At 42.9% G+C, this 27,169-nt stretch overlaps 1 protein-coding gene across 1 annotated transcript in view; it reads left to right on the forward strand.

Moving 5' to 3' along the window:
* naaladl2 (N-acetylated alpha-linked acidic dipeptidase like 2) overlaps positions 1–27,169 on the forward strand; it is a 125,214-nt gene that overhangs the window by 56,406 nt on the left and 41,639 nt on the right. Inside the window, exons 10-11 of the mRNA XM_030371719.1 lie at positions 101–229; positions 13,938–14,084. Coding sequence (XP_030227579.1) covers positions 101–229; positions 13,938–14,084 — 276 coding nt within the window. The remainder of the gene's footprint in view (positions 1–100; positions 230–13,937; positions 14,085–27,169) is intronic.

Genomic DNA, 27,169 nt, shown 5'->3' on the forward strand with positions numbered 1-27,169 from the left:
AGCCGCAGATAGGTCGGTATATTTGTGAGGATTACTAAATGTGTCTGTTTGTGTGTGTGTGTGTGTGTGTGTGTGTGCGTGTGCGGGTGTCCCCTGCCAGGAGCACAGGGTGGTCCTACAAAGCAGTGCGGTGTCCTACGTCAGCCTGAACTCTCCAGTCAGAGGGACAGAGAGGCTGAGGGCCACGGCCTCCCCGGCTCTGCTTCAGCTCACCTCGGACATCCAGAGAGTAAGTACACACTCTAGTAGTACTATAGAGACGAATACTACGATCAGAACTCACCTCTGACGTACAGAGAGTGAGTACACACTGTAGTAGTACTATAGAGACGAATACTACGATCAGAACTCACCTCTGACGTACAGAGAGTGAGTACACGCTCTAGTTGTACTATAGAGACGAATACTACGATCAGAACTCACCTCTGACGTACAGAGAGTGAGTACACACTCTGGTAGTACTATAGAGACGAATACTAGGATTAGGACTGACCTCTGACGTACAGAGAGTAAATACACACTCGAGTAGTACTATAGAGATGAATACTAGGATCAGAACTCTCCTCTGAAGCACAGAGAGTAAGTACACACTCTGGTAGTATTTTAGAGGGGAATACTAGGATTAGGACTGACCTCGGACATCCAGAGAGTATGTACACACTCTAGTAGTACTATAGAGACGAATAGTAGGATCAGAACTATATCTGACGTACAGAGAGTGAATAAACACTCTGGTTGTACTCAGAGACTACTACTTGGATCAGAACTCACCTCGGATATCCAGAGAGTATGTACTCACTCTAGTTGTACAATAGAGACAAATACTATCATCAGAACTCACCTCTGACGTACAGAGAGTAAGTACACACTCTAGTAGTACTATAGAGATGAATACTAGGATCAGAACTCACCTCGGACACACAGAGAGTAAGTACACACTCTAGTAGTACTATAGAGAGCATAGCTAGGATCAGAAATCACCTCAGACATTCAGAATTGAATACTGCTTGACCACAAAAAATGACTTGACCGCAACCACATCTGTCCCTACCAAACCACTGATACTAATTCATCTAATATCACTACCAAGTAAGTGCTTTTCTAATTTGTGTATGAGTTCAATCAAGCATTTTTAGCAAAACATTTTAATGCACGAGGCTTAGCCAGAGGTATAGTAATCGTTTTAGCTCATCGCTGTACTTCATCATCAACACCGTCTGTTGCGGGGATCTTTCTGCTGAACCTTTGAACCTGCTCATAGTCGCCATGGCAACCACCCCATTAATGCATTGCATTTGTCCACATCCTCTGCCAAATGAGTCAGTCATCGTCTGTGGTGGATTTGCAGCGATACCATTAAAACGGGTGTCTTTCTATTGTTAGCCACTGTACTTTGGAACCGCCTTACGGAAGATAGTGACCGCTCAACCATCAACACCAAATGAGACGGGGGGAGTGTTGTGGTGTTTGCTTTGATTCTCTGTTCTCCGTTTTCTATAAAAGGTTTGTCTGCACACAACAGACGTCGGCTTCGTTTAGCATCTCCTATCCACTAAACAGCTGCAGAGTATGCATGTGTATATAAAGCACGTGATACCTAAACAATCATTACTCTGTCTTACCGTATACTTTGCCTCTCACTCCCACATTGTTTTTTTCTCTTTAGAGGAAAGGAACCTCTAACCATTTATCTTGGGTAATATCCACAGCAATTCCAGTTCTCCTTTGGGTAGACTTTTACCGTCTCTATGGAACAGCCCTGCACAGCCTATTTCCCCCGAAAGGGTTTCTGTCGTGTTTAGCTTGAGCAATGTCGTACCTCCATCCATGAAAACCCATGGCTGGAGGACTAGGAGGTGAGGGGAGACCTCTCAGGTAGGGGACACCCAGGAGGTAGGGGAGACCCCTGAGGTAGGGGAGGCCCATGGTAGGGGAGGCCCAGCGTTGTGCTGATGACTGCTGGGGACCAGAGCTCTTATCCTCTATGTCTACAGAGTCTCTGTGGTTAACGACGGGTTGTGTCTTTCTGATTGTGCAGCGTGCTTCGTCCGTCTCTCGACCATCATACACCGAACGTCGCTTTATTTCTTTATCCTCAGGTGGATCTTGATTCACGCAGTGCGGGTCTAGTAGATTCAACATCAGGTGCCAGTGCCGTATCCCACCTTAAGGTCTAAGGGCCTTATAGCTGCTTCATTATCGGTGTAAAGTGCTGATATCAGGAAGGACTTACCAGAGAGCTGGCCGTGGTCCAGAGTCAATGCATTAGCAAGAATAACCCCCAACTTCATCCATCGCGCCTCACCCCGCAGGTATTTAGGAGACGGCGGGTGCTTAAGTGTGTCATTAATCATGTTTGGGGGCCGTGTTGGTGTTTTTTGCGGGGGGACCGGTAATGCCCTCCTACTTATCTTACTTGCCAGCACGGCAGGTCTACTTGTTGTTGACTTCAGAGTTGGAGACGCAAAAGAAAGAGAGAAAAGAAAAAGAATCGGGTGCTTGGGAACCAATTATAATACAAACACAAATAATTGTGTGTGTGTGTGTGTGTGTGTGTGTGTGTGTGTGTGTGTGTGTGTGTGTGTGTGTGTGTGTGTGTGTGTGTGTGTGTGTGTGTGTGTGTGTGTGTGTGTGTGTGTGTGTGGAGGGGATGGGGTCACAATGAAGGAATGAAAGAGAGATAGAGTTGGGTAGAGAGATGCTGTGTGTGAGAGAGAGAGCGCGAGAGAGAGGGAGGTGGCGGGGGAGAGAGAGTGTGAACAACAGGATGTGGTGTGATTCATCCAGAGAACAATGCACAACAAACGGACAGACCTGTCCTTTAATTGGGCCCTGTTTCACAGGATGTGTGTCTGCGTGTCCCTTTAGTGGCATGTGTATGTGGGAGGACGCCTGCTAACGGCTGCCTCCTTTAAAACAAAATGGATTTGGACATCGGCGGACGGAAATAGGATCTGGCTGGGTGTGATTCACTGCCTCGCTGTCCTCACTCAATTTGTGTGCGTGTGCATGTGTGTGTGTCTCTCTCTCTAACTCTCTTGCTCTCTCTCTCTCTCTCTCACTCCTTATCTCTTTGTGTACCTCTGTGGGTGTCTCTCTCACTCTCTCTTACTCTTTATCTCTATCTCTTTATGTACCTCTATATGTGTGTCTCTCTCTTTTTGTGTACCTCGGTGTGTGTATGTGTGTGTCTCTCTCTCTCTCTCTCTCTCTCTCTCTCTCTCTCTCTCTCTCTCTCTCTCTCTCTCTCTCTCTCTCTCTCTCTCTCTCTTTGTGTACCTACCTATGTGTGTGTGGGTCTCTCTCTCTTTCCTTCTTTCTTACTTTCGTTCTTGCTCTCTCACAATCTCTCTCTCTCTCTCTCTCTCTCTCTCTCTCTCTCTCTCTCTCTCTCTCTCTCTCTCTCTCTCTCTCTCTCGCTCGCTCTCTCTCTTTGTGTACCTACCTGTGTGTGTGTGTGTCTCTCTCTCTCTTTCCTTCTTTCTTACTTTCGTTCTTGCTCTCTCTCTCTCTCTCTCTCTCTCTCTCTCTCTCTCTCTCTCTCTCTCTCTCTCTCTCTCTCTCTCTGTGTAACTATCTCTCTCTTTGTGTATCTCTGTGTATAACTTTCTCTTGCCATCTCCCTCTACTTTTCCATGGACCTTTGGAATAGTCAGTTCCCAGTTCCCACTGGAATATATACCTTAACACTTTTGAGATTCTGTAACTCCACTGGGAATACATGCAGTAGTTTATAGGTAAACGGTGTGTGTGTGTGTCTGTGTCCTGCAGTAAGAAGGTCCCCTAAGGAGTCGAGTCACAACAAGATAAAACTTTACATCCGTCACGGATGTAACCATCATCCTTAAAAACGCACAAATGTGTTTTTCCGAGCTGACAATGAAGCCATCCTGAAACCCCCAAAAAAACAAAAAAGTAGGTTGCCAGGAAATACGGATCTGCCCACTGGTGTGCCTGTTCCCCAGGGAGAAGTCCTCTGCTGACCACTGTGGCGTATGACAGGTGTTAATTATTTCAGTGTGAGCAGAGCGCCCAGTCCGTCATCCATCATTCATACTTACTTCCTGCAGATGCACACCACGCCATAACCCCATAGTGATCATCAATTTTTAATTTGGTGTGGAGTCTCTCTCTCTTTCTCTCTCTCTCTCTCTCTCTCTCTCTCTCTCTCTCTCTCTCTCTCTCTCTCTCTCTCTCTCTCTCTCTCTCTCTCTCTCTCTCTCTCTCTCTCTCTCCCTCTCTCTCTCTCTCTCTCTCTCTTTTTCTCTCTCTCATCTCTATATCATCACTCTTATCTATCTTGCTCTCTCACTCTCTCTAACCCTCTCTCTCGCTCACTCTCCATACTATCCATACCTAACAAAGGTAATTATCTTTTTTCCATATAATGTATTTCTCTCTCTCTCTCTCTCTCTCTCTCTCTCTCTCTCTCTCTCTCTCTCTCTCTCTCTCTCTCTCTCTCTCTCTCTCTCTCTCTCTCTCTCTCTCTCTCTCTCTCTCATTATCTCATCCACATTGTCTTGTCTCCCCTGTTGACCTACATCATTGTGGCAGGCTGATGGTATTTCCATGTAGATTCCATTCAACCCCAAAACGGTCAGTTGTAATGTTTTTTGTGAGAACCATGACCGATTACACAACATTAGGATCATTGTCTCTGCAAAACACAGCTGCCCCAACACACTTCTGGTTTTGTTTCATTACATTCCTTTCTTTTTTGCTTGGTTTTGTTTTCGCATTTGCTGAGGAACCATGTTTCCACCCCTCATATGAAAGCGCTTGAGCGCCCTAAGCAGGTGTCTGAGCTCTCCACCCCGCCCCCTCTCACATTGCACCCATTGTGTGGACCCCATCCTCACCAGCACTAGCAAGCCAACGATCCAGAACCTAGCCTCGTGCAGAAAGTCATTGCTTTTGACGGTCACCATCAAGTACTGTTTAAAATGCATTGCGAGGGTGAACCCCTTTTAAATAAGGGGTTCACACTCATCGGCTACAACGACTCCTGTCCTAAGACGGACACTCTGGCTCCAGGTCACAGGTCTTTGGGCCGAGAGAGTTTCCTTCTTTTTAATACCACATGATCAAGACAGTCAACATCCGTTGGCATGTTTTTTTTTTAAAGAAGGCTCTTTACGAATTAATCACAGATTGAAGATAACCTATAGCCTTGCAAATATACATAATTGCTCTACGGTGGTATAAATCAGGGTCACTTTCATAAATGTGGCTTCCTATCTCTCTCTTTCATTGGGCCAAACAAATGGAAGGTCAAACTCAAAACGCACTCATCTATTACATGATTAATACTGCAAAGAAAGATGGTATGAGGAGTTATTATCTAACGTATAAAATATATTTTGTTTTATCAGTGGAAAGAAATTATAAATGATTGCTTGCATATAACATTCCGCAATGTGTGTGTATGGGAGCATGATTCTCAAACAAATGCTAAAGCTTAAAGAAGATTGAATCACTTAGATATTTAAATGTGAGTGACGGTAGAAGAAGATGAACATTTTGATCTATTTTTTTTTTTGGTCTTTTTATTTTTTAATTTTTTGTCTATGTACTATAAAAACTGTAGGAGCAGCATTTTACACATTCTGAGGAGTGGGTGGCATTTGCTAACTGTTTGTCCTCTCTCTCTCTCTCTCTCTCTCTCTCTCTCTCTCTCTCTCTCTCTCTCTCTCTCTCTCTCTCTCTCTCTCTCCTCTTTTTCTCTCCTCTATTTCTCCCCTTTCTGTTCCCCCTCTCTGTTCCTCCTCTCTCTGTCTCTCCCCTCTTTGTTCCTCCTCTCTGGCTTTCCTCTCTGTCTCTCCTCTTTCTGTTCTTAACATCTGTCTCTCCTCTCTGTTCCTCCTCGCTCTGTCTCTCCTCCCCTCTCTGTTCCTCTTCTGCCTCTCTCTCCTCCCTCTCTCTCCTCTCTGATCCTCCTCTCTCTGCCTCCCTTCCCCCCTCTGTTCCTCCTATCTGACTCCTCTCTCTCTCTCCCCCCTATGGTCCTCCTCTCTCTGTATCTCCTCCACCCTCTGTTCCTCCTCTCGGTCTCCTCTCTCCGTCCCTCCTCCTCCCGCTGTTCCTCCTCTCTTTTCCTACCCGATCTGTTCCTCCTCTCTGTTCCTACCCGATCTGTTCTTCGTCTCTCCGTCTCTCCCCCCTCTGTTCCTCCTCTTTCTCTTCCCCCTCTGTTCCTCAAAGTTTAAAATTAAGAAAAGGGCTTCAGCAGGCAGTATCTTGTCAAGTATAACTTTATTAGAATTTAAAGCATTTTAGAGTGATTCTAACATGACTTGTTTTGTTTTTTTGTGCTCACTTTGAGGCTGACATCTTTTGCTGGCATCGGCAAGAGGAGGCTTGCTTTTTTGACATTTTAGAAATCGCCATATAACCATTTGATAAGAATCCAGACACGCTAGTCAATCTTTGACAGATAGAGATGGCTTGCAAGAGCAAGCGCCATTCTACGGCTCTGTCGCTACCCAACTGCCGCAAGAGACGATGTGATTTGTGACAGATACCGTGTCACAGATACCGTTAATACTGATAATGCAGCCCATTTTTGAATACATAAGGACTTGCACTGGTAAAACAACAACTCTGACAAATTTTTAAGTTGTGTAAATGCTCTTAAGAAGTGCTGAAATTGTATTTAGAGGTGGGTAAACGCTATTTTAGAAATGTAGGAGGTGCGTCATCACTGTATAAGTGTTTTAGCCTCCACTAAGGCCCTGATAACACAAACGAACCCTCATACACACATTTCAAAAACACAAATCGGCTGTCGCACACCAAATGTGAACACGTACATATGTCATACACACACACACACACACCTTGATAAACACCCACAAAAAAAAATACACACACACAAACACATGCTCCACCATGGCAACACATGACTCCCCGCCCCAAAAACTAATTTCCAAGCTGTCATACATCAAGCTGTGTCCAACTTTTTGAAACAAGGAATTCATCATGATTAACATACTTCATTACAAACCCATTGATTAAACATTGTCTGAACGTGGGCACACACTCACACACACACACATGTGCACACACACACACACACACACACACACACACACACACACACACACACACACACACACACACACACACACACACACACACACACACACACACACACACACAGACACACACACAGTCCGCACGTTGCTTATTGCTAACATGGCACATATCCTGAATGGGAATGATGTAAAAACACCACCTTGGCTCTTGGGTGTAATTATCGCATCATGTTGTCATTTCACAGCCTCCCGGAGTAACTTGACCCCCATTACGGCGAAAACCATACCTTGTTAGGACTATTAATTAGTATTCTGAATGGTGTGCTGTATATGCAATTAACTTCGGAGCAGTGTGAGTGCTTAGTTAAACTTTTGGAACGCTTTGATATTCAAGTCTTACATACCGTCGCTCCATATTGCATCCTCAGACACGAAAGAGGATTAGCATTCTAAAGCGGTTAGCATCCATAGATACAGCATAGTGGATGTGGACGCCACCAGTTTGTAACATCATTGGGAAAAAGTGGCGTTCATCAAATTGTGTGAATAAGTAGTGGACTCAATAGTGAGGTCATGGTTAAAGGACATATTTATATTTTATGCAAAGACGAAAAAATACTAATGATCTACCCGTTGGAAGACTTTCAAACAAACGGCAGAAGAAGTAAGTTTGCAAATCCATCACAAGGTCAACTCTTTAGGCATGATGTCACACAATGTCTAAGGGAACAGAAAATTATTGAATGTAGGTTTGACCTTCCGCTCAATTATTGTCTGTTTGGCTTCTAATGGTGCTCACAGACCATAGAGTGAATCCATGGACACTCGATCAGAAATTGCTTCTTTCTGGATTGCTACAAAACTTAAGAAAACAACAAAAAAATGTTTTTGAACAAAAGTAATCCCCTTTAAAAAGCATTTATTGTATTTGTGTCTATAAACTTACAAACAACTTGTCCTTCAAAGGGTTTGAGTCATAAAATAGTACTTCCCTGAATAGAAGGTGACAAAAAATAAAAACTTCTCCAAGAAAGTAAAACAAGCAATGTACTAGGGGTGACCTCGAACCTTCGACGATGTGAATCTTCAATAGCAAAACATTTTGATGACTGTCTTTGTCGTGTCTGCAAAATTGAGTGTGTGTAACAGCGGGACATTCCACTGGGAAGATGGAGTTGGTAGATGAGTGATACCGAATTGCTTGGCTCCAAGAAGGAAAAGCCTTTAAGTTACACAATGTTTTATTGTCATTGTCTTCTCTGTGCGATTTGATGTGTCATGTTTTTCTTCCAATAAATGTCCTTATTGTTCGTTAAACCCTGCTGTGTAATAGAGGTGGAACTATCCAATCATTTTATTTCCTAAGTAGAGCATATTGTAGACCGTAAGTCTAATAGTACACACCATATAAGGAAAAATAACTCTGAAGTCGGGCAGCATTTCGAAACCAAAATGTATCCAAAAAAGTATATGTAGCTATTGAACTTGCTCGAGTGAAAATGTTTCTCCCCTTCAGTACTATGTAGTGCATTTTTCGCTGTTCTGCTTATTTGATTGGTGCTGTCACAACAAAATTGTACCGGGTGCGAAATAACATAACACAGATAACACTTGTTTTTACTTCATATTTAATTTGTATTGGATTGAATTTAGCTAGTAAACTGAGTATTTAAAGTGTATCATAGTCTAGCTAGCTTGTGTTAATACACTCCGTTTACTAGCTAAATGTGATTAAACAATTAATTACAATACAAATATAACTGTACGTCCACACCAGGAGCGTCGCTCACAAAGTTTCGCTGCGAATTTTTCTGTTCGCTTTGGTCGCTCAAGTCGCTCATGACGTACAATTCAATTATGCAGACGCATTTAAAGGAGCCGTATGCGTTTAGTAGGCCCTACAGACAGCCATATCAAATAGTGAACTCTCCCATACACCTTGGCCATATTGCCGAGACGGTTTTGCTTGTTCGATAAAGTGCTTCGACAACAAGTAGGACAGTGATTCCCCCCAATACAAAAAAAATCCTAAAATGTAGGCTAATTACAACCGAGAACAAAAAACCCTGCGTGCTGTAGTAGTTAAAATATGTTTCACTGATCTGGATCTGCAAATCATGATCTGCACTCATTCGTCGCATTCAAAAGAAATAGACATTCGCGCACATGGCTAATTTGCATACGCGCACAGGACTGGTTGGCTCCGCAAGGCAAATAATGGAACATATCGATCTATCTAGGCTTTTCTGTCTATCCATCTATCAACGCGTGTCTAGTTTTAATGTGATGTATTGTGTGTATGTCCAGTCAGACTTGTTCTGTGTGGTCTTGTAGGCTACTGTCCTGTGTGGGCCGAACCACCTAAATGGATTCCCGACGATTTGTGTCGTTTGGTATTAATAAAGACTTGACTAGGCTTTCTATCTATCTAGACTAGATATATCCCTTGTCATTTTCCCCCGGTACAATTTTGGTGTGACACTGCCCCATTTGTTCCCACACACTTGAACTGCATCATTCAAAAACATTAATAATTGTTAATCTGTCTAACGCGTCTACATTGGCTTAATCTATGGGGCTTTGTCATGTTCCGATGTGAACACCTTGCATGGGCTCTCCTTCACCATAGACAGAGACTGGACACTTTTTGATTTCATAGATGTTTTACATGAATTACCAAGGGCGTAACCACGCATTCTTTGGGGGGGTCGTGTCCCCCCCAATGTTGAGAAAATACTAACCTGTCCCCCCCAATATACAGCAGGTTAAAATGTAAAATATATGTTCTCTTTTTATGAACCCTGTCAATGGATCGGTCTCTTGTTTCTTATTTATTTTCAATTTATTTCCGTTTGTTGAGTGCGTGAATCCCCCCTCCTAATTGTACACTTGTGCGATTTAGTTTGAAACCGCCTCGCGACTTTCTGCGTTGTCATGGTTACCCCACACTCTTTCTTCAGTGAGAGCCAAGAAAGTAAAGTTGAGTAATGGAGGATTTGAGGTTACCTAAAAAGCAGAAGAAACTGGACCAACAGCCAAGCATACACAGTTTTTTTTCAGACAGTAAGTAACTTGACAGGCATGCTGAAAGCAGTGGCCAGACAGGGACATGCTCTGGACATGCAGGTGATAAGGTGAGAATTTTGAATATGAGACTAGACAGCCTTACAACATTGTTTATAACCTGGGCCTACATGTCAGCAATACATAAAAGTAGCCTACTTCTAATACAAGCAGAATATATAGACCTAAATGATCACGAAGGTCAGCCACTGTTCTTCTGATAACATAATGACATGTGGTCATGGGTATGTGGTATTTTTCCATTGGAAGCTATCCTTTTTGCTACAGTACTACTGGAAGAGCATAATTGTAATTGGTAGGTGTGTTTAAGGTCAGTAAGCAGCTAACCAAAACAAAGTGTGTGTGTGTGTGTGGGGGGGGGGGGCGGGGCAGACATTACATTATTACACTATTCCTTTAGATGTGAATTCAAATGGTCAATGTAGTCCTCGAAACTATGTTCTAAATGTCCACATTTTCATAAATAAATATAGAATTGTAGGCAATGCACTTAACAAATAATAATAAAAAATTGGACCCCCCCAATGTCTAAACCATGGTTACGCCCTTGTGAATTACGGTATAATATGTTAGTCTATATTATTGTTTCTAGGCTAATTGTAGCCTATATTTTCTGTCAAATGGAATGCAGGTGACAGAAAATAAAGAGATGAGAGATGAGATGAGATAAAAGGACGCAAACATTGTCGTCATGTTGTAAAAAGGTGAGGCACAGCCTTGAGTTCAGACAGCTGTTGGAAACCTTGCTCACCTTGCTCATCCTAATTTAATATTTTCAACCGTTTGAGCCACGCAAAAGTCACATCAAATAAGGCATCATTGAGCCGGATATATTGAATAATAAAAATAATAATAATAATGCATTTTATTTATGGGTGCCTTTCTTGACCCTCAAGGTCACCTTACAAAATCAAACATCCATAGCAGCAAACAACAAACAAAAACAACATAATATAACAGTGTACAAGAGAAAAAGAATGCAACTAACTTACAGGGAGTATGCTTGGGTGAATAGATAAGTTTTCAGGTGAGATTGGAACTGGAGTGTTGGATGTCATGAGGCAGAGAGTTCCAGAGGTGGGGGGCTGAGCGACTGAATGCTCTTGACCCCATGGTAACCAGGCGGGCTGGAGGGAGGGTGAGCAGGATGGAGGAAGACGATCTGAGAGAACGGGTGGGTGTCTTGATATGGAGAAGCTCGGTAAGACACTGAGGGGCAAGATTGTTGATGGCCTTGAATGTGAGAAGCAGGATCTTGTAAATGATGCGAATAGTCTGAATTCTGATTATGATTTGATAATCATTCGACGATATATCTTGCCTGGCGAATCATATTTGACTATGCAAAATCCTAGTCGAGGACACTAGGATTTTTGAGCCAAGCCCCTAGGAAGGAGAGTGGGACAATTCAGTTCAGAACACACAGACATACAGGCATTTGCAACACATACTACGGTAACACATAAACCACACAGAACTTACTTGCACTGCATGAATTTCCGAAGTCAAGAATCCGACACACAGATATCCACAATAAAAACATCCACTAAGGACACGTCATTGATCCAGAACCCAACGCTCCTCCCTGAAGCATCATCGCTGCTCTGCGGGGAGCTCCAGATACAGATACATTATAGATCGATACAGTACTGATACATTCTCCAGACAGGCAGGTGGTTGACATGCTAAACCTAACCTGAGAGGGAGAGAGAGGGGGAGAGGGAGAGAGAGAGAGACTATGAGCAACTATGAAGCAAATGCTACAGGGCAAGAGAAGAGCGAATGGAAAGTACTATTTAGTCGTGTGCCACTGCCTCCATCTCCTCTGATCTAACACAGCTCATCTGTGTTGCTGTGGAAACCATGTCAACATTCTTGACATGTGGGATGATCACGTTGCGTAAAAGTTGTCTACCGTCCTCATGGATTTGGCCTTGTTCTTTTACCACTGTACATGTTAGTTCGAGTCACATACTATGCGAATCCGCTCTGACACATGGCTGTGTGTGGAGTTGAAGCAAAGGTCACATGTCATGGTGTAAGCGGTAAGCCAACATGTTGGTGTTGGGTTAGGGACAGTTCTGTATGGTGGCAGGTGGAACTGCATGCAGTTTCCAACCAACTGCCTGGGATTAATAAAGTACTATCTGATGTTGTCATTGCTAGAAGTGCAAATCTTCTGTTTGGATAGACAAGCATCTGGCCATGCAATGCTTCTTTGATAGCTCTAAATACGACATGACGGATATGATGAAATTAATAATGTTGAAACATGGTCATTTTTTATGTAGTAAAAACGTATGTAATGTATGTTTATGTAACAAACCGGGCAAATACAAAGCCAGCTTGCAGTTAAATGTAAGAAGAAGCTCTAGAAAAGAGAATGAACAGTATGGGGGCCATCATGTTGCAATGTTTTTCTCCTCCTTTACTTACTCTTGCTATTTGAAATTCCATCCCACCAAACAATTCGCCGTTGCTAACAACATAACGCCTCATACCTGAGCCCTTGAAAAGCCCACTTTTCCCTTCTTTCTGTAATCGTCCTCATATTCCTTTGTAAAGCATCATCTCATGTGGCATGTAAATGTCTCCATGCAGCGATATCGCCCCGGCTGACGTGCGACTTGGACTTGAACCGACGTGGGTTTTATGTGTGTGTGTCTCATTTGCTTACGTAACCTTGTCAGCCATCGCATTGTATTAACTGTGGGAGCAGATTCAACGGCCTGAGGGTACTGTGTATTCAATTCCAAAACCGGCCAGTATATCCCAGTCGAGCACAGTTTCAGCAGCGTAGGAAGATGTCCCTCTCTCCTTATCATAGCAGACAAAGAAATTAAATATTGATCGTCACTGCGTCAACGTGCGGGCTGGAATTACCTATTCTCCCTGCTACTTCCTCTTTAGTTTTCTCTACCTCGATTGTGCTTCTCTCCTGCCAACCATCCCCCGCAATGAAGTCATTATCTCTTTCACGCTCTCGTTCTTCTCTTTTCTAATTCTCATTCTAATTCTCATTCTTCTCTTTTTTTTTTTCACAAAAAGGTGTTTTAAATAATAGCTTTAATGTTGTTCAGTTTTTCCAGTTGTTCACGGTATATACTGTATATGATTTATTTTTGTAGTATTATTTTGCTCTTCTCTTGTTCTATCCGTTGCGGCGAGACAAACCAGGTTTGGTCCTAACAGTAATGATGTAATCATTAGGCTGAACACAACACAGTGGATTATGCATGGCATGCATTACATCCACTGTGTTTGTGTTTCATTTCAAGGGTCAGTTAAAGTATAGAACGTGAAATCACTGCGGTGGTCCAGCCGGTCGGACCGGGGATCCGTCGAGGTCTAATACCTCTAAGTACTTGAGTGCCGCCTGCCTCCTGGCTGCCGCTGTGGCTAAAAGATTGACTATCGATAAGCGGTTTTGCACAAACAGCCTAGCCGCGGCCGGCCCTAATGAATGCCCTGTTGAGGGAGCCTCATAGGGCCTAGCCGGTGGCGCCAGGAGAAACGCAAGAAAGGAAGAAAAAATTAACTGCAGCAAAGTGCTTCACTCGCCGCTGCGAAAGGGGTTGGACTCTAAGAGGGGAACTCGACATGACTGTGGTAACTGGAAAACGGGTTGAAGAGCGGGAGAGTGATTTCATCTTCCGCCTGCCCCTTTTGTCAGCCATTGTCTCTCTGCTTCGTCCACTTGGTTGATGTTTAATAACCCAAAATGTAAATGTCGGTTGACAGTTTTCCTCATTGTACGCTTGTCCGAAGCAATTTTTCCTTAACGCTAATATGTGTGCCCTCTGCTCTCTGTGATCCCAGAGACAGCTTCTGAGCTGCATGCGTGGTGGGAACTGCCCTGGACCAAACGTCAGCTCTTCGCAGTTGCCAGGAGACGTGAGCTTCTTCGCCAACCAATTGGCTGTACCCACGGTGGAGTTTGCCTTTGAGCAGAGCAAAGACGAAGAGGTAGGCACCCCGAAACCCATTAGATGACCCATTATTAAAGGCTCCTTGTAAAAATCACTGCTTTCCTTAGGAAACGACAAACGTAGTCCTTTTTTGAGAAGCAAATCCTTAAAAACCTCAACATGTACAGCATGGAAGAGAGATTGTGATGGGGAATCTGTGTAATTGTAGAAACACATTCATTCTGTTTATCATAAAGTGTTTATTAGTGATGCATCAAAGCGAAATGATCAACTATATTTGGCTATTCCCTTGGCACTTTCACTTTATAAAATATGTAATGCACAGTGTAAGCCTTAAGTTAGAGTAACATGGTGCTTATTAAATTAAAGGCTGACATTAAAAGGCAAATTATGCTTTTAATTACCAAACAAAACTTCTTACCTCAATATGTGACCTTTAGTTTTTCAATCTTCAAAATAAGCTGCCACGGCTTCCTGCTTGTTTAACTGTCAAAGTTTTAATGAGTTGCGGAAGCACGTCAGAGCGAGCATTTTGTCTGGACCGCTGACTTGATTAAGTTCTACATTTATTTTTATAACATTACCTTTCCCTCTCCTGGGCTTTCAGTGTGAGATGTAATCAGTGGAGTTCAGGTAAATGCCGAAGTAGTAATTTTTTTCCCACCCATTTCTCAAAACTGGCACATCCAATATCTGACTTGATAAGAACCATCTGCACCCTCTACATGGCTTTAACTATCTTTTAGTTACCGGTAAATATTTCATGGTAATATCCCAAATTTGGTTTGACACGTCTGGATATGGTTTGTGTCTCAAATCTGGCCGTGAGCGCTGAACATTAGACGGAGGAATTATGCATGCCCTCCTGCTTTCCCTGCCATTAAAAATGCAATGTTTCTGTTTGTTTATCTGCCTCAAGTGGTGGAAAATGTGAGACTTTAGCCTGGACTCATATGTCCCACTGCAGTATGATCGCGTGGGCATCAGGAGAATGTCAGGCATCCTTTAGTAGAAGTTGACTGGGAGTTTGTATCGGTTGAAAGCTCCCCTAAGGTCATCCTAAGCAACCGATCACTGATAGACACTGCCTTTATTCATTCATTTTGGTTTGGTATGTTGTAATCAATCAAAGTGATTTGTTGTTCTGCTATCTGTTTAAAGCAGATAAAAAAATAAAAATAAAACGAAAAGTAAAGAACCTAAATAATAAATAGCATGTTAGGATGAGGCACCAGGTACCACGGCCATCGGTGTACTCAACAACAGGGTTTGTCAAAACTTCTCTCCAGAATTATCAACATCTGTCCCCGGTGAAAAGCAAGTGTAGATGCAGAAGCTGTCAAATCTCCAATTCCAGTTCCAGCGCCGGTTATTGCAAAGAAGTCCTTTGGCACTGGTGCTATGGATTTGTTTTTAACAGAAAAGTTTTTTGGCGGAAACAATCATGACAGTGAGGGAGTCGAGTCTTCAACTATGTTTTGATGAAAAAAACATAGTTGTAATTAAACAAAGACAAACAGGGGGAAGTTAGCCTTAATAGACTTGAGAGCCCATAAACATGAAATGCATATTCACCGGGGTATCGACCACAGCCATCTGAATTCGTCCAGAGAGATTTCACTTTAATGATGACCGAAAATACTATTTCATTATCCCCATTCAGAGTGGCCTTCTGTCCCTTTTTCAAATGCCATCCCTCGTATCATGTGTCTGGGCTGTAAAACGCAGCAAAGCGGAGCCTTGTTAAGTATCCGTGGACACCTGTCATCGCCCCCACCACCCCCACGCCGACACAGGCACACACACACACCCACTCCTGCTAGGCTGGGACTGATGAGTGGCAATGAAATGATAGTAAATTACGTTTGCATCCCTGCAATCCTCAGCACAGCTGGCAAGGCCAAGTACCCCTCCGGTGCCTCAAACGGTAATGACACCGGCAAGCCGTTGCGGAGGCCTAGGTCCGCCAAAGTGCGCGCCCACACGCACACACACACACACACACACACACACACACACACACACACACACACATATTTATATATATATATATATATATATATATACATACACAAATGCAATACTGCAGAAAACACACACACTAGCACACACTGATAAAAAGGCCTGTCCTAAATAAGTCCATTGTAAGTGAGCCGTCTTAGTTTGTCTGTGCACGTGTGAGGGGTGTGTAGGGGAGGATATAGAGACTGATGTAAAACAGAGCAGTGAACCAGGAGGTTAAATAGGGCCATGGTAAATTGATAGATAATTTTAATTGCTGCTCGCGGCGGTGAGAGTGTGAAGGAAGAGGAGGAGCCGGGCTATTGTTGCTGCGTAGTCAGATCACTGCTCAACCTTGGTGACTCGGGCTGCCCTTGCTGTGGCTGTTTGCCTTCTTTTGATTCATGTGGTATTCAATATCTGTCTTTCATTATAGTTCTATATTAAAAGTACACTCTTTGCCCCACTTGCAACCTATGACAGAGTAACCCTGTGATTTGTCCCTTTGATGTCTCCCTTTTCTATTTGTATTTTTTTCTGTTGCCATTTTTGTCTGCCACGTCAAATCGAATTTGAATGAGAGAAATGCTTGTCATGTAGTGTTATGGGATGTTGTGTTTGAATATCGGTTTGAATAAATCGTCTATGTGAATATCCGTCAAAAGAAATCAATCAAAATGTGACTTTGCAGAGCGATGTTTTTAATACTTTGTAGGTGTGAATCTCACTCATTACTGATCACTGAAAGATGGGTGGTTTTTGGTTTTCCCAAGATTAGCTGCATCACCGACCCTGTTCTAGTTGAAACTGACCGCAGCTACTCATTGCTTCAAGTTGTCGCTTTGAATTACAACACAGCTCTGCTCGTAAGTGTGTGCGCGTGTGCTAGTGCGTGTGCATGTGTGTGGTCTTTTCAAAAGCATGTTCAAATGTCGTCCTCTTGTAAAATGCTATGTATATTCTAACAAAAAGTAGCACATTTTATACATGAGTGATTTACGACTGTCGCTGATACTACTACTGCAACTACTGCTCCTACTAGCACTATTGCTAGGGGATAGAGTGACAATGCCAGAAACTGCTTGTCACATTATAAAATACATTGAAACTTCGATGAAATGAACACTTAGGTCATCATGTATAGCTTGGGGGTCCGCTTAAATCACAAGCATAGTCGGCCTGCCTTCTGCAACACATTATTTTTTCTGCCTGGTAGATTCATTCTTTATAATTCAGGCTCACACAAATGTAACACTATATCTTTAAATAACCATTAGTCCAAAATGAGAAATCGAAATTATTGACAATAAATAATCAGCCATATTTTATGTGTATAAAATAAGTAATATTGTTATCTCAGCCAAGCCTGCTAACTGCAGCACCAATGTGATGGGGCCAGCTGTTCACTGAATATTTTGATAGACCAAGATGGGATACAACATTCACTGTCTGCATTTTTACCTGTCAATGCTGCACAGACACATTCTCAGGGATTATTTTAAAGAAACAATCTACAAATTGTGTCAACTCAGAGTATATTAAACGTGGCTTTTACTATTAGAATATTATAGCATACCACTTAGAAAGTTGCAATTAGCCTTCATTGTATAAAACCTAAATGTCATGTTTTGCATTGTCTGCAAATTGCTGATGCTGCTGATAGATACATCAACGTATTAACATGATTTCAGATTTCTTTAACACACTGTATCACCACATGATATATTGGCCCATTAACCACTTTGACTGTATCACTGTGAGTAGAACACAATATAAAATGTAAATACATATGGATGGTTGGTTGGTTGGTTGGTTGGTTGGTTGGTTGGTTGGTTGGCTGATTGATTGATTGATTGATTGATTGATTGATTGATTGATTGATTGATTGATTGATTGATTGATTGATTGATTGATTGATTGAAGTCAAAGGTTAAGAAACCGTAACAGTTCCAGTTTTGTATGTGATGTGTACTGTTTCACTGGCTGTCTAATACAGACTTTTGAGTTTTGGTTTAGGGAGAAGAAGCATTGGTTGACGTTTGGCATACAATCGATGATGGAAGGCCAAAAGGTCACTCTGTGGTTTGAAAAGTTGGTCGATTTGGCTCGTGTGACAAACTGTTCATGTCTTAAGCAATTGTACTTTAGTTTAGCATATTCATTTAATTCCATTCACTCAGTGATTGTGGTTGGACATGGTTTACGGCGGATTAAATGAGGACTTCGTCAACAGTGTCCGGATACACAGTGCCACTCAAATGCCTAATGAAGTAGTCCACCAATCATGGTAGCTGTTCCGGCCGTCCCCTGAATCAGACTCACTGACGTCTCAATGGATGAACTGCCATGTGCAGATTATTTCAAGTAGTCTAGCGCCATTTCTGACTTGTCATTCATGCTCCTTGGGGAAACCTTTTGTTTTGGTAATTGGTGCGTGATATATCTCCTTATTTTTGCCAATCTGACAAGCATAAACCTTAATGAAACCCCTTTCTATCAAAGCATGAAAAGGCTGAGTGAAAATATTACCAGTAAAGCAAATAGGCGATTTGCACGTGGTTTCCTTGCTTTTCTTCAACGCTGCCTCTCTGTCTGTCAAATGTAAAATCTGCAGACATGAGCTGGATTAACAGTTATTGTTCAATAAAGCGACTGGGGGCCAATCAGACAACCCACATCCTGTCAGAGGGGGACAATCACAACGGTGAGGTGAAGACAATAGAAGTTAAGCTTCATATCCATCAGTTACTGACCCATTGAATGGGGGTTGAGGGACAGCTACCTTTGAGAATGCCAATTAGAAAACAAGGCAGTGTAATATCACTACAGTATTGCCAGAGGTCTTGCAGCCACCATCAGTTATTAAATGACTCTGTCTTCTCTGTTATGGCACAGAGGTGATGAAAGATGAGTTCCGTAGGGCTGCCTGTCATTGTGATTATATTCCTTTTGAATGCTTGATTGATCGAATCCCACCTGGTTAGTTGCGCAACATATAGGTACAAATTGTATTCATGGAATGTCAAGAACATGGACACCCAGCTAATGCCTTTAATTACAGGGATACGGACAAACAGTTGAAGCCCAATCAGTGCCTGTTCACTTTGCTTCACAGTATCACTTGGATAATGGGCAGCCTTCTTCAGAATATGTGTCACAGGTGTGTAAGGCTTTTGCTGTTTGGGTCGCTAGGCTCTTCTTGAATGGCAGCTTCCTTAGGACAGCTTTGCAGGAGTGGGACTTTTTCTTAATGTGGAAGCACACTTGGACCACCGCACAATCTTCCAACACTGTTTAAATGCCAGGCCTACTGAAACGCTAGCATGAAAGACACTGTCATTAGTAACAATTCATAATTTGTGATTCAATTCATGTAAATTATGAATTTAATGAGAAAAATACATCACTTTGATCATATGTTTAAGCATTTCAATCATGATTTACAACATATTTTATTGACGTGTCATTAAACGGAAATTGATTAACTCAATAAATTCAATAAAGAAAATGGCTAAAAAAGACTTTGAAAGGATTTTCATGAATTTAATAAAGAAATTAAGCTAATGGGAGTTTTAATGAACTGTGATAATCATCATTGAATATAATGAAGGTATATATACAATCTGTTTCTACATGCGCTCCTAGTACTACTACCCCAGTACAGCTACCTGTACAGTTATAGCCAATGCTTTGCACTGTTGTGCATTCAGTGAACATCAGGCCATGTCTTTGCTCTTGGTTCAGACAGCAGACATAAATCTGAAGATGAGGGGGGGGATTCTCTAAATGCTAATAGTGTCTTTTTACAACCATGCGTTCTCTTCATTTACCATGGCTCACCCTCCACCTAGAAATGAAGGGTGGTTTAGAGACACTTGTTTATATTCTGGTACTTTAAGGAAATAGGCTGGTAGATACTGAGACGCACGCTTGTACACTCACCTACACAGGACTAATTAAAAACAGTTCAACCTCTACAAAGGCAGTCATTCGTTTTTCGTATTATCGAGCTCAAATAGAAAATTGGGTTCAAAGTCAACATATCATAACCAAACCTGTCAAAGATGGATACTGTAGGAAAATAAATGAACCTCACTCTCATCGAGTTTATTTTCCTTCCTTCAGGCCTTAAACGATATCCATTTCAAATATCTGCATATTACAGCTTGTGTTTCAAGAAACTCCTGAGTTCTAACAACAAGTAAGAAGTCAGTAAACAGATCGGCAAAGATATTAAACTTTGATATAGAAACATTCATGATGTCTTGGAGTTCACCCAGAGAGCCTTGTTCCTCCCACAAATGGGCACGCATATTCTTTGTAAACTGATGTAATTCTTTCAATTGGTTTCTATAGATGTGTTTATACCATTTGGCAAACAGACTTGTTTATCCATAAATACCAAAAAAAGACACGCACCACTCGAAAATAAAATTGCTACGTTTTTATTTTTTCATTTGATGATTAAGAAAGTGATTTATTCCCCTAGTCAAAAATGTATTTACTATTAGAGTGGGGATCTTTGACCCTGCGTCACAAAGTCACTGTGTCACTTAAATGGAGGTGGACGACCACTTTATGCCTACCAAGGACCCTCTCCTTCTGGGTCACTGTGCTGTGTGTGTGTGTGTGCGTGTGCGTGTGTGTGTGTGCGTGTGTGTGTGCGTGTGCGTGTGCGTGTTGATGGGTGTGAGTAGAACGAGAACAATGCTTACGGTGTGTGTGTGTATGTATGTGTGTTTGAGCCTTTGTCGAGAGAGAATTTGTATCAGAGATATTCGGCAACCTGACCTGACATCCATCCAAAACGGATTCACATGCCCTCAAAGCCATGCACATACCGGCTCATACAATGAAACAAACAATAGGACCAAACAGGACCCCCGCCATGTGAGACCACCCTAGGCCATGAGTCCCGCTAGCAGCAGCTCTGTCATCATCCGCAGCGGTTCCACTAACCCCTGACCCCGTGGCTGCCGCGGCTCTTCCATGATGCCTGCTTGGCTGGGGTCGGGGCAGGACATCTCTCAGGTGCAGGAGCCAAGCCGTCCGTCTGACTGTGGCTACTGGACTGGGTCCCAGCCGAGACAAATACACCCCCTCGCCCAGCACCTCCCTCGCAGCGTGAAGACACCGCTTTAGCTGTGACAATAACCGTTCATGGCCACCGACGCGGCGACAAACGTGCTGGAAACACAATCAGGCCTGTGAAAAAAAAGAAAAGAATACACCCCACTCCTCAGAACTAGAGTCAGGGTCTGGGAGCCTCCAATGCGTGTCTACCCAGCATTCAACCTGATATGCTCTACGGTATTTTACAGTATTGGGCAAGTGTGTGTGTGTGTGTGTGTGTGTGTGTGTGTGTGTGTGTGTGTGTGTGTGTGTGTGTGTGTGTGTGTGCGTGTGTGCGTGTGTGAGTGCGTGTGTGCGTGCGTGCGTGGTTGCCTTTCTCTATCTGTGGTTGTGTGTGTTTGTGTATGTGTATGTTTATGGGTGGGTGCTCTAGATTTTACTAATTTATCCCCCTCCACACACACACACTAACTAATGCACCCATGCTATTGGGTGCCGTTCAATTTGCAGTTAGCGGAAAGCAAGTCCTTCAAGTGTTCTACAGTTGTTGTGCTACAGTGCCTGTGTGATCGCGGGCTCACTCAAAAGCTACAGCCATGGACGTAATGACTGAATACATGCAATGTGCCCCGACGGCTTTCTGCTGACTCCCAGCTCGACTCTTCGCACCCGGCTAAGCAGAACTGACGTGCCAACACGCCACTCGTTGGATGCAATGTTGCGACTTCTGTCGGAGGCCATGGGCAATTGCTTGTAAAGGCACATTCACACACCGTATTTACGTCCCCGTCAATTAGTCGGCACACAACTGTTATGTGCATGTCAAAAGGCTTCAGGAGTACAGTGGTGTATGATGTCGAAGCTAGGCATACACTGTTTAGCGGGCAGGTCTACAAACACACACACTCTGACGCACGCATGCACATACTGGGTAGATGTTGACACACACACACACACACACACGTGTGCGCGAAAACACAGACACGCTCTGGGACGACGCACAAACACACTCCCACACTTACACACCGAGACCTATAATGATGGCCGATCAGTCAAATGATTGATGGGTTGCCATGGTTTCACAGAAACCATGGCAGGAAAACGGCCACCCCCTTAATGTGTTAGGTCTGGGCTATCTCAAATAAACTAAAGTCACATAAACATGGATGTATTAAAGAATACACCCCAACAAATCATAATCCCCTTCAGTATCTTTCCGTGATGAACGCTTATAACACCAGGGTGTGTGTGGATGTGTGGCGCGCCGTCTATGTCTTCCCGCGAGAAAGGTTAAGTTCCTGGGACACAAATAACACCATGTGTGTGTGAAGATGTGTTGAGCTCCTGGCCAACGGTTGATTTTGATGTCTGCTCCCGACAGGGTTAAGCTTTCTGGATCCATAGTATAACGCCAGGTTGATGGCCGCTGAGTAAACACACCCCACTCATTACTATAATCCTAAACCCAAAACACATTCTCTCTACAGCCTTTTTTCCAGTTCTGGGCGACTATAGGAAGATGGCGGCGCAACATTGTGGCCTCTGTGGAAGAGGAACCGTTCCATGAAAATATACATTGGGAAAACTATAAATATATATAATTCATATACTTATAAATGCTGTATTCCATTCCTGCCAAGGCTGTTTAAATAGATGCAACTGCAATCTACACACTGGAAACCTTAACCACTCATGTGTTGCCTTGGCCCATGTACCGCGGATCATTGTCCCTGCTGCATTGTCCCTAGCACTCCAGTGTGGCAAACGGACCGAATACCTGCCTCTAGCAGTGTCTCTCTGTGTATTTTCATTCCATCTTTTGATGCTTCTTCCGATGTTAACAAGATACCCCAGAGTCCGGTGATGAAAAGCATCCACCCAGCATGACGCCCCCGCTACCATACGGTCACTGGGACTCCACGGTGTTCCCTGAGCCATTGGCAGCTTTAGGTTTGTTACACGCACACAGCATGACTTTGAATTATTTCTCTATCTTGGTTTCATCAGACCAAACCCTTCTCCGCAGGGCCTCGACACGATTCATCTTGAGTCATGATCTTTTTTCCTGACGTCCCTCCGTAAAGACCAGGTGTACACAGAGCCCTTGATATGGTGGACCGGTGCAACTTCATTTGTCTTTGAGCCACTAACCTCTGTGGCTCCTACAAAGTGATTTCTCTCTGTGACTTCCTAGAGTTGTGTCCTTCTAGTTTCTTTACCTTTAGTTTGAGTTTTGACTTCTAACTTTGTCTCTGGTGATTTTTCTTGGCTATGGGGTTCAACTTTGAATTCTTTACTCTTGCCCGAGCCTTGCAAATCCAAACATCTTATATTATTTGTAATATCTTTGGACCTTTCCATGTGTGTATGTATATTAGTGAAAGCTTGTCCATTGTATTTCACCTCTTTTCATTGATATTCAGTCTTCGTGCTAAACCCTAGTGTTCCCTAAGTGACCAATTCCAAAGGAAAAGAACGATAACATCCGAAATGTGTTTAATCAGCACAAGCTTCGATTTTTGCAGAGAAAAGGGGTTAAATATTTAAGCGAAAAGCAGCTTGAACGCTATACTTCAGAGGTGACCAGGTTTCCTCTACCTTTCAAGACTAGCATTATTCATGTATGGTTACCTCCGTATGTTGCTATAGGTACACTTGGACTATGTAAATGAAACCGGTATTTAATTTGTATTCTGAGTTACACCCTATGTTCTTCTATAGTGCCATGGGATGAGACCTCTGTGAAGAAGGAGGTCATTTGCGATGCCTTCGTGCTATCCTCCAAAAGGTGCTTAACAAGAAAAGGAGCTGCATGGTTCTCTATTAGAAAAATAACGAATTCCATTACAACTGATTTGAACATATTTCTGTTAGACTTTGCTGTGAGTTAAGCAATAGACATATAGACCCTTTTTTTGTGCCTCTGGAGAAAACCATTTTAACACGGAGTTATGCTTCAGTGGCTGTTACAGCACCGCAGGTTCAATAGAAGTTGTTTGAGTAGTTGGCCAGTTCTTGAATTGCTGAAGTTGGATGCAAGTGGAGTACAATGTACAGCATTATCAAAAAGAGAGCCAAAGCTATCTCCTCAGGGGGGAGGCAGAAGGTAAGGAATTAGGAAACTACTAGGCAGTATCTGAAAGTAACACTTTGTGGCTTTCAATAGATTTCTTACAAAGCACACACCATTTCCCAACCTCTGCTGCTTCCTTCAGTGTATTCACCAAAGTTCATGAGAAAGGGATAACATGGACAAATGTATTGTTAACACACACATTTACTGTGGTGCACCATCACTGAATTGAACAAAAGTTATAGTCATATAGGATGTTCTCTGGTGTATCAGCACAAAGAACTAAATCTTCCCAGTGTCATTTGTTTACCTTTAGTCTATTTTTGTAATGCCTGTCATCACACCTGACCAAAGATACCCAAGAATAGTTAGGGTTATTTCAAAGATTGACATTTCATCACAGTTCTGGTGGATACAACTCCTACCACTTACTCTTTACACGGAAGGAGTTGGACGTTTTCGTTCAGAAGGGGTGCTATTAACCTCTGGCACTCATCAATGCTTGAACCTCAGTGGAAGTGGGTTGTAGAGGTCAGAATTCTAAGATTGCGGATGCGGACCCAGACGTTATTGGGGTTAAGGTTACATTTAGTTGACCTCTGTGCTTACAGTCTTGAGACTGTTTGTGTCACTCAGGCTAAAAACACACTGAAACCTGCAAAACGACTCCAGAGAGGGTCTTCATGCACAACTATACATAGGCTTGTTGAGCAATGGCTCCACTGTTAGTAAGTGTGTTGCTCGTAAAGTAGAAATACTCAAACTAATGGTTTCCACCAGTTTTTGTCATTGTCACCGATCTTATTGGACTCAGTCTCTTTGTCAATGTATTGTCACTTTCAGACTTGAAATTAAAGTCTTAAGGTGGTTTGATTTACAATGTGTAAGATTTACAAATATTTGTATTATTTTCATTTATTTTTTATCCGGAGTCCATCTATATACAAATGGTAACAATCCCATGAGTTACATTTCACCCTATACCTGATATATTATATTTTGAATTTTCACTCCAGTCTGAAGCAAAGCCTTTTGTTTACTTGTCGTTACTCCAGGGGCAGAGCGTTCCCTGTGTAGCTGAGTATAAAAAGATGGACATTAGCATACCCTACAACATAGTACTAGTGGTGCTCCCGCTTTGGTGGAGCTAAGTACATGCCCAGCGCCTTCGGCTGCGAAAAATACCTTGGTGAATGTATAAGAAAGCAAAGGAAGGACAAGGGGTTGAACCAGGTTATATTCTGGAAAATGTAAGAGGTTTCACAGCTGAGTTTTGATGCAACTCAAGTCGATGGGCTTGGGCCGCTGGTTTGTATTGAGTGAGTGCTGGCAACACAGCAAATGGGAGCGGCCATGTTCAGAGAAAAAGTGTTCACAATGCTGCTGTTTTTCTTATTCTGCCGGTTAAATGTTAACAACTTGCTGAACAGAGGCGGGAATCTTACACAATGTCATATTCAAGCCTGTTTTCTGCCTGATTTGATTCAGTGTTGCTAAAGGTCAAATACCCTCAAACTGAGGGGGTGTGTGTACATTGCACACTTCATTTTGGCCAAATTCCACATTCTTTATTCGCAGAATGTATTAATAATCCTTGCTTATGAGTTTCTAAACAAAATGACCACCTAACCCAGACGAATAAACCGATGTGGAATGAATGGCTTTATTAGACTACAGGAAGACAACTGCCACGCACACATCCATCCATATCAACTGACAGTGGTTGCCGTGTCGCAACATTCAGTTCCTGCTCGTCCAGAACTGCAAGGGTCTCGTGTGGTCCTCAACACCTCAACACCTCCTGGTCAAGCGTCACCTCACCAGCGTCTCTTCTTCCCGAGGACCATATTTGGTCTTATGGGGCTGATTTTTGAATTTTTTTGAACTTTGAATTGCTTGCGCAAGCTTTTTGTTGACGAAGTCCACCTTGACGAGGAAGTTTAGAGTCTATTAGATCATTTCAGATAATTATTGTATAGTTTAGAATTCATTTAATGGAATCAATGTGAAGTTGTACGATAATTTAATCCTCCCTTTTAGTATACTCTGTTCGCCAAGCTTAGATGTTGTGGTGGTAACAATAGAGGCAGATGTATAACCCGAGTCCATAATTATAATAATTATAATAACAAAAAAGCGGAGGCATTATGCTTTTATTTTCCCATGCTGTTCCTGTTTGTTTTGCTGCCACTATGGCTAGAGAACCCTGCAACGATTTAGCATGAAGACTAATGACATTGGTAACCATGGAGGAGATCCTCAATCACCCATCCATCCAGCATAGCAGCTGCACACTGTCGGTCGCCTTGGCTCCTGGTTATGCCGCCACACTCTGTGATGACCGAATGCTGCCGCTTGCATCTGTCTCTTGTTAGAGGCATGCTTTAATCAACGTCTGCCATACCGTCGGGACCGGACCTACTAGTGGGCGCTGCCAGTCTTAAGGGCATGACTAGCACAGCGACCTAGCGAATGGTCTAATGCGCACACATGGTTGTCGGTTGTCTTTGACGATAATGTGGGGATTCATAACAAAAAAAGAAATGTATACAATGGTACATATCAACACTATCTCACACAAGGACATAGGTGAAAACATGGACAAACACTTATATACACTTAATATCAAATTTAATCTAGTCTTGTGTTGAGTGCTAGCCATACCGCTATATCTATTAGCATCAGGTAGAGCCGGCGGCTATGCGTCGTCGTCATCGCATCCACAGGTGAACAGCGCTCGGAGCTCAAGTGAGCGCGGAGCGGGGAGACGCCAGCCAAGTCTCCTCTCCTTCTCCCCGAGTGACACCCAGTGGTGCTCAGCACCTCAGAGGAAGAAAGGGTGGGGGTAGCCCGCAGCAGGATTAATGACAGGGAGACAGAAGGGTGCCTCAGGGCTGGCGAGGGTGGGCGGGTTATAGACTGAGCGGAGGGCGCCCAGGGAAGAGGAAGGAGATTAAAGGAAGCAAAGAGACTAA

Source organism: Gadus morhua, chromosome 12, assembly GCF_902167405.1.
Source record: "Gadus morhua chromosome 12, gadMor3.0, whole genome shotgun sequence".
NCBI lineage: Eukaryota > Metazoa > Chordata > Actinopteri > Gadiformes > Gadidae > Gadus > Gadus morhua.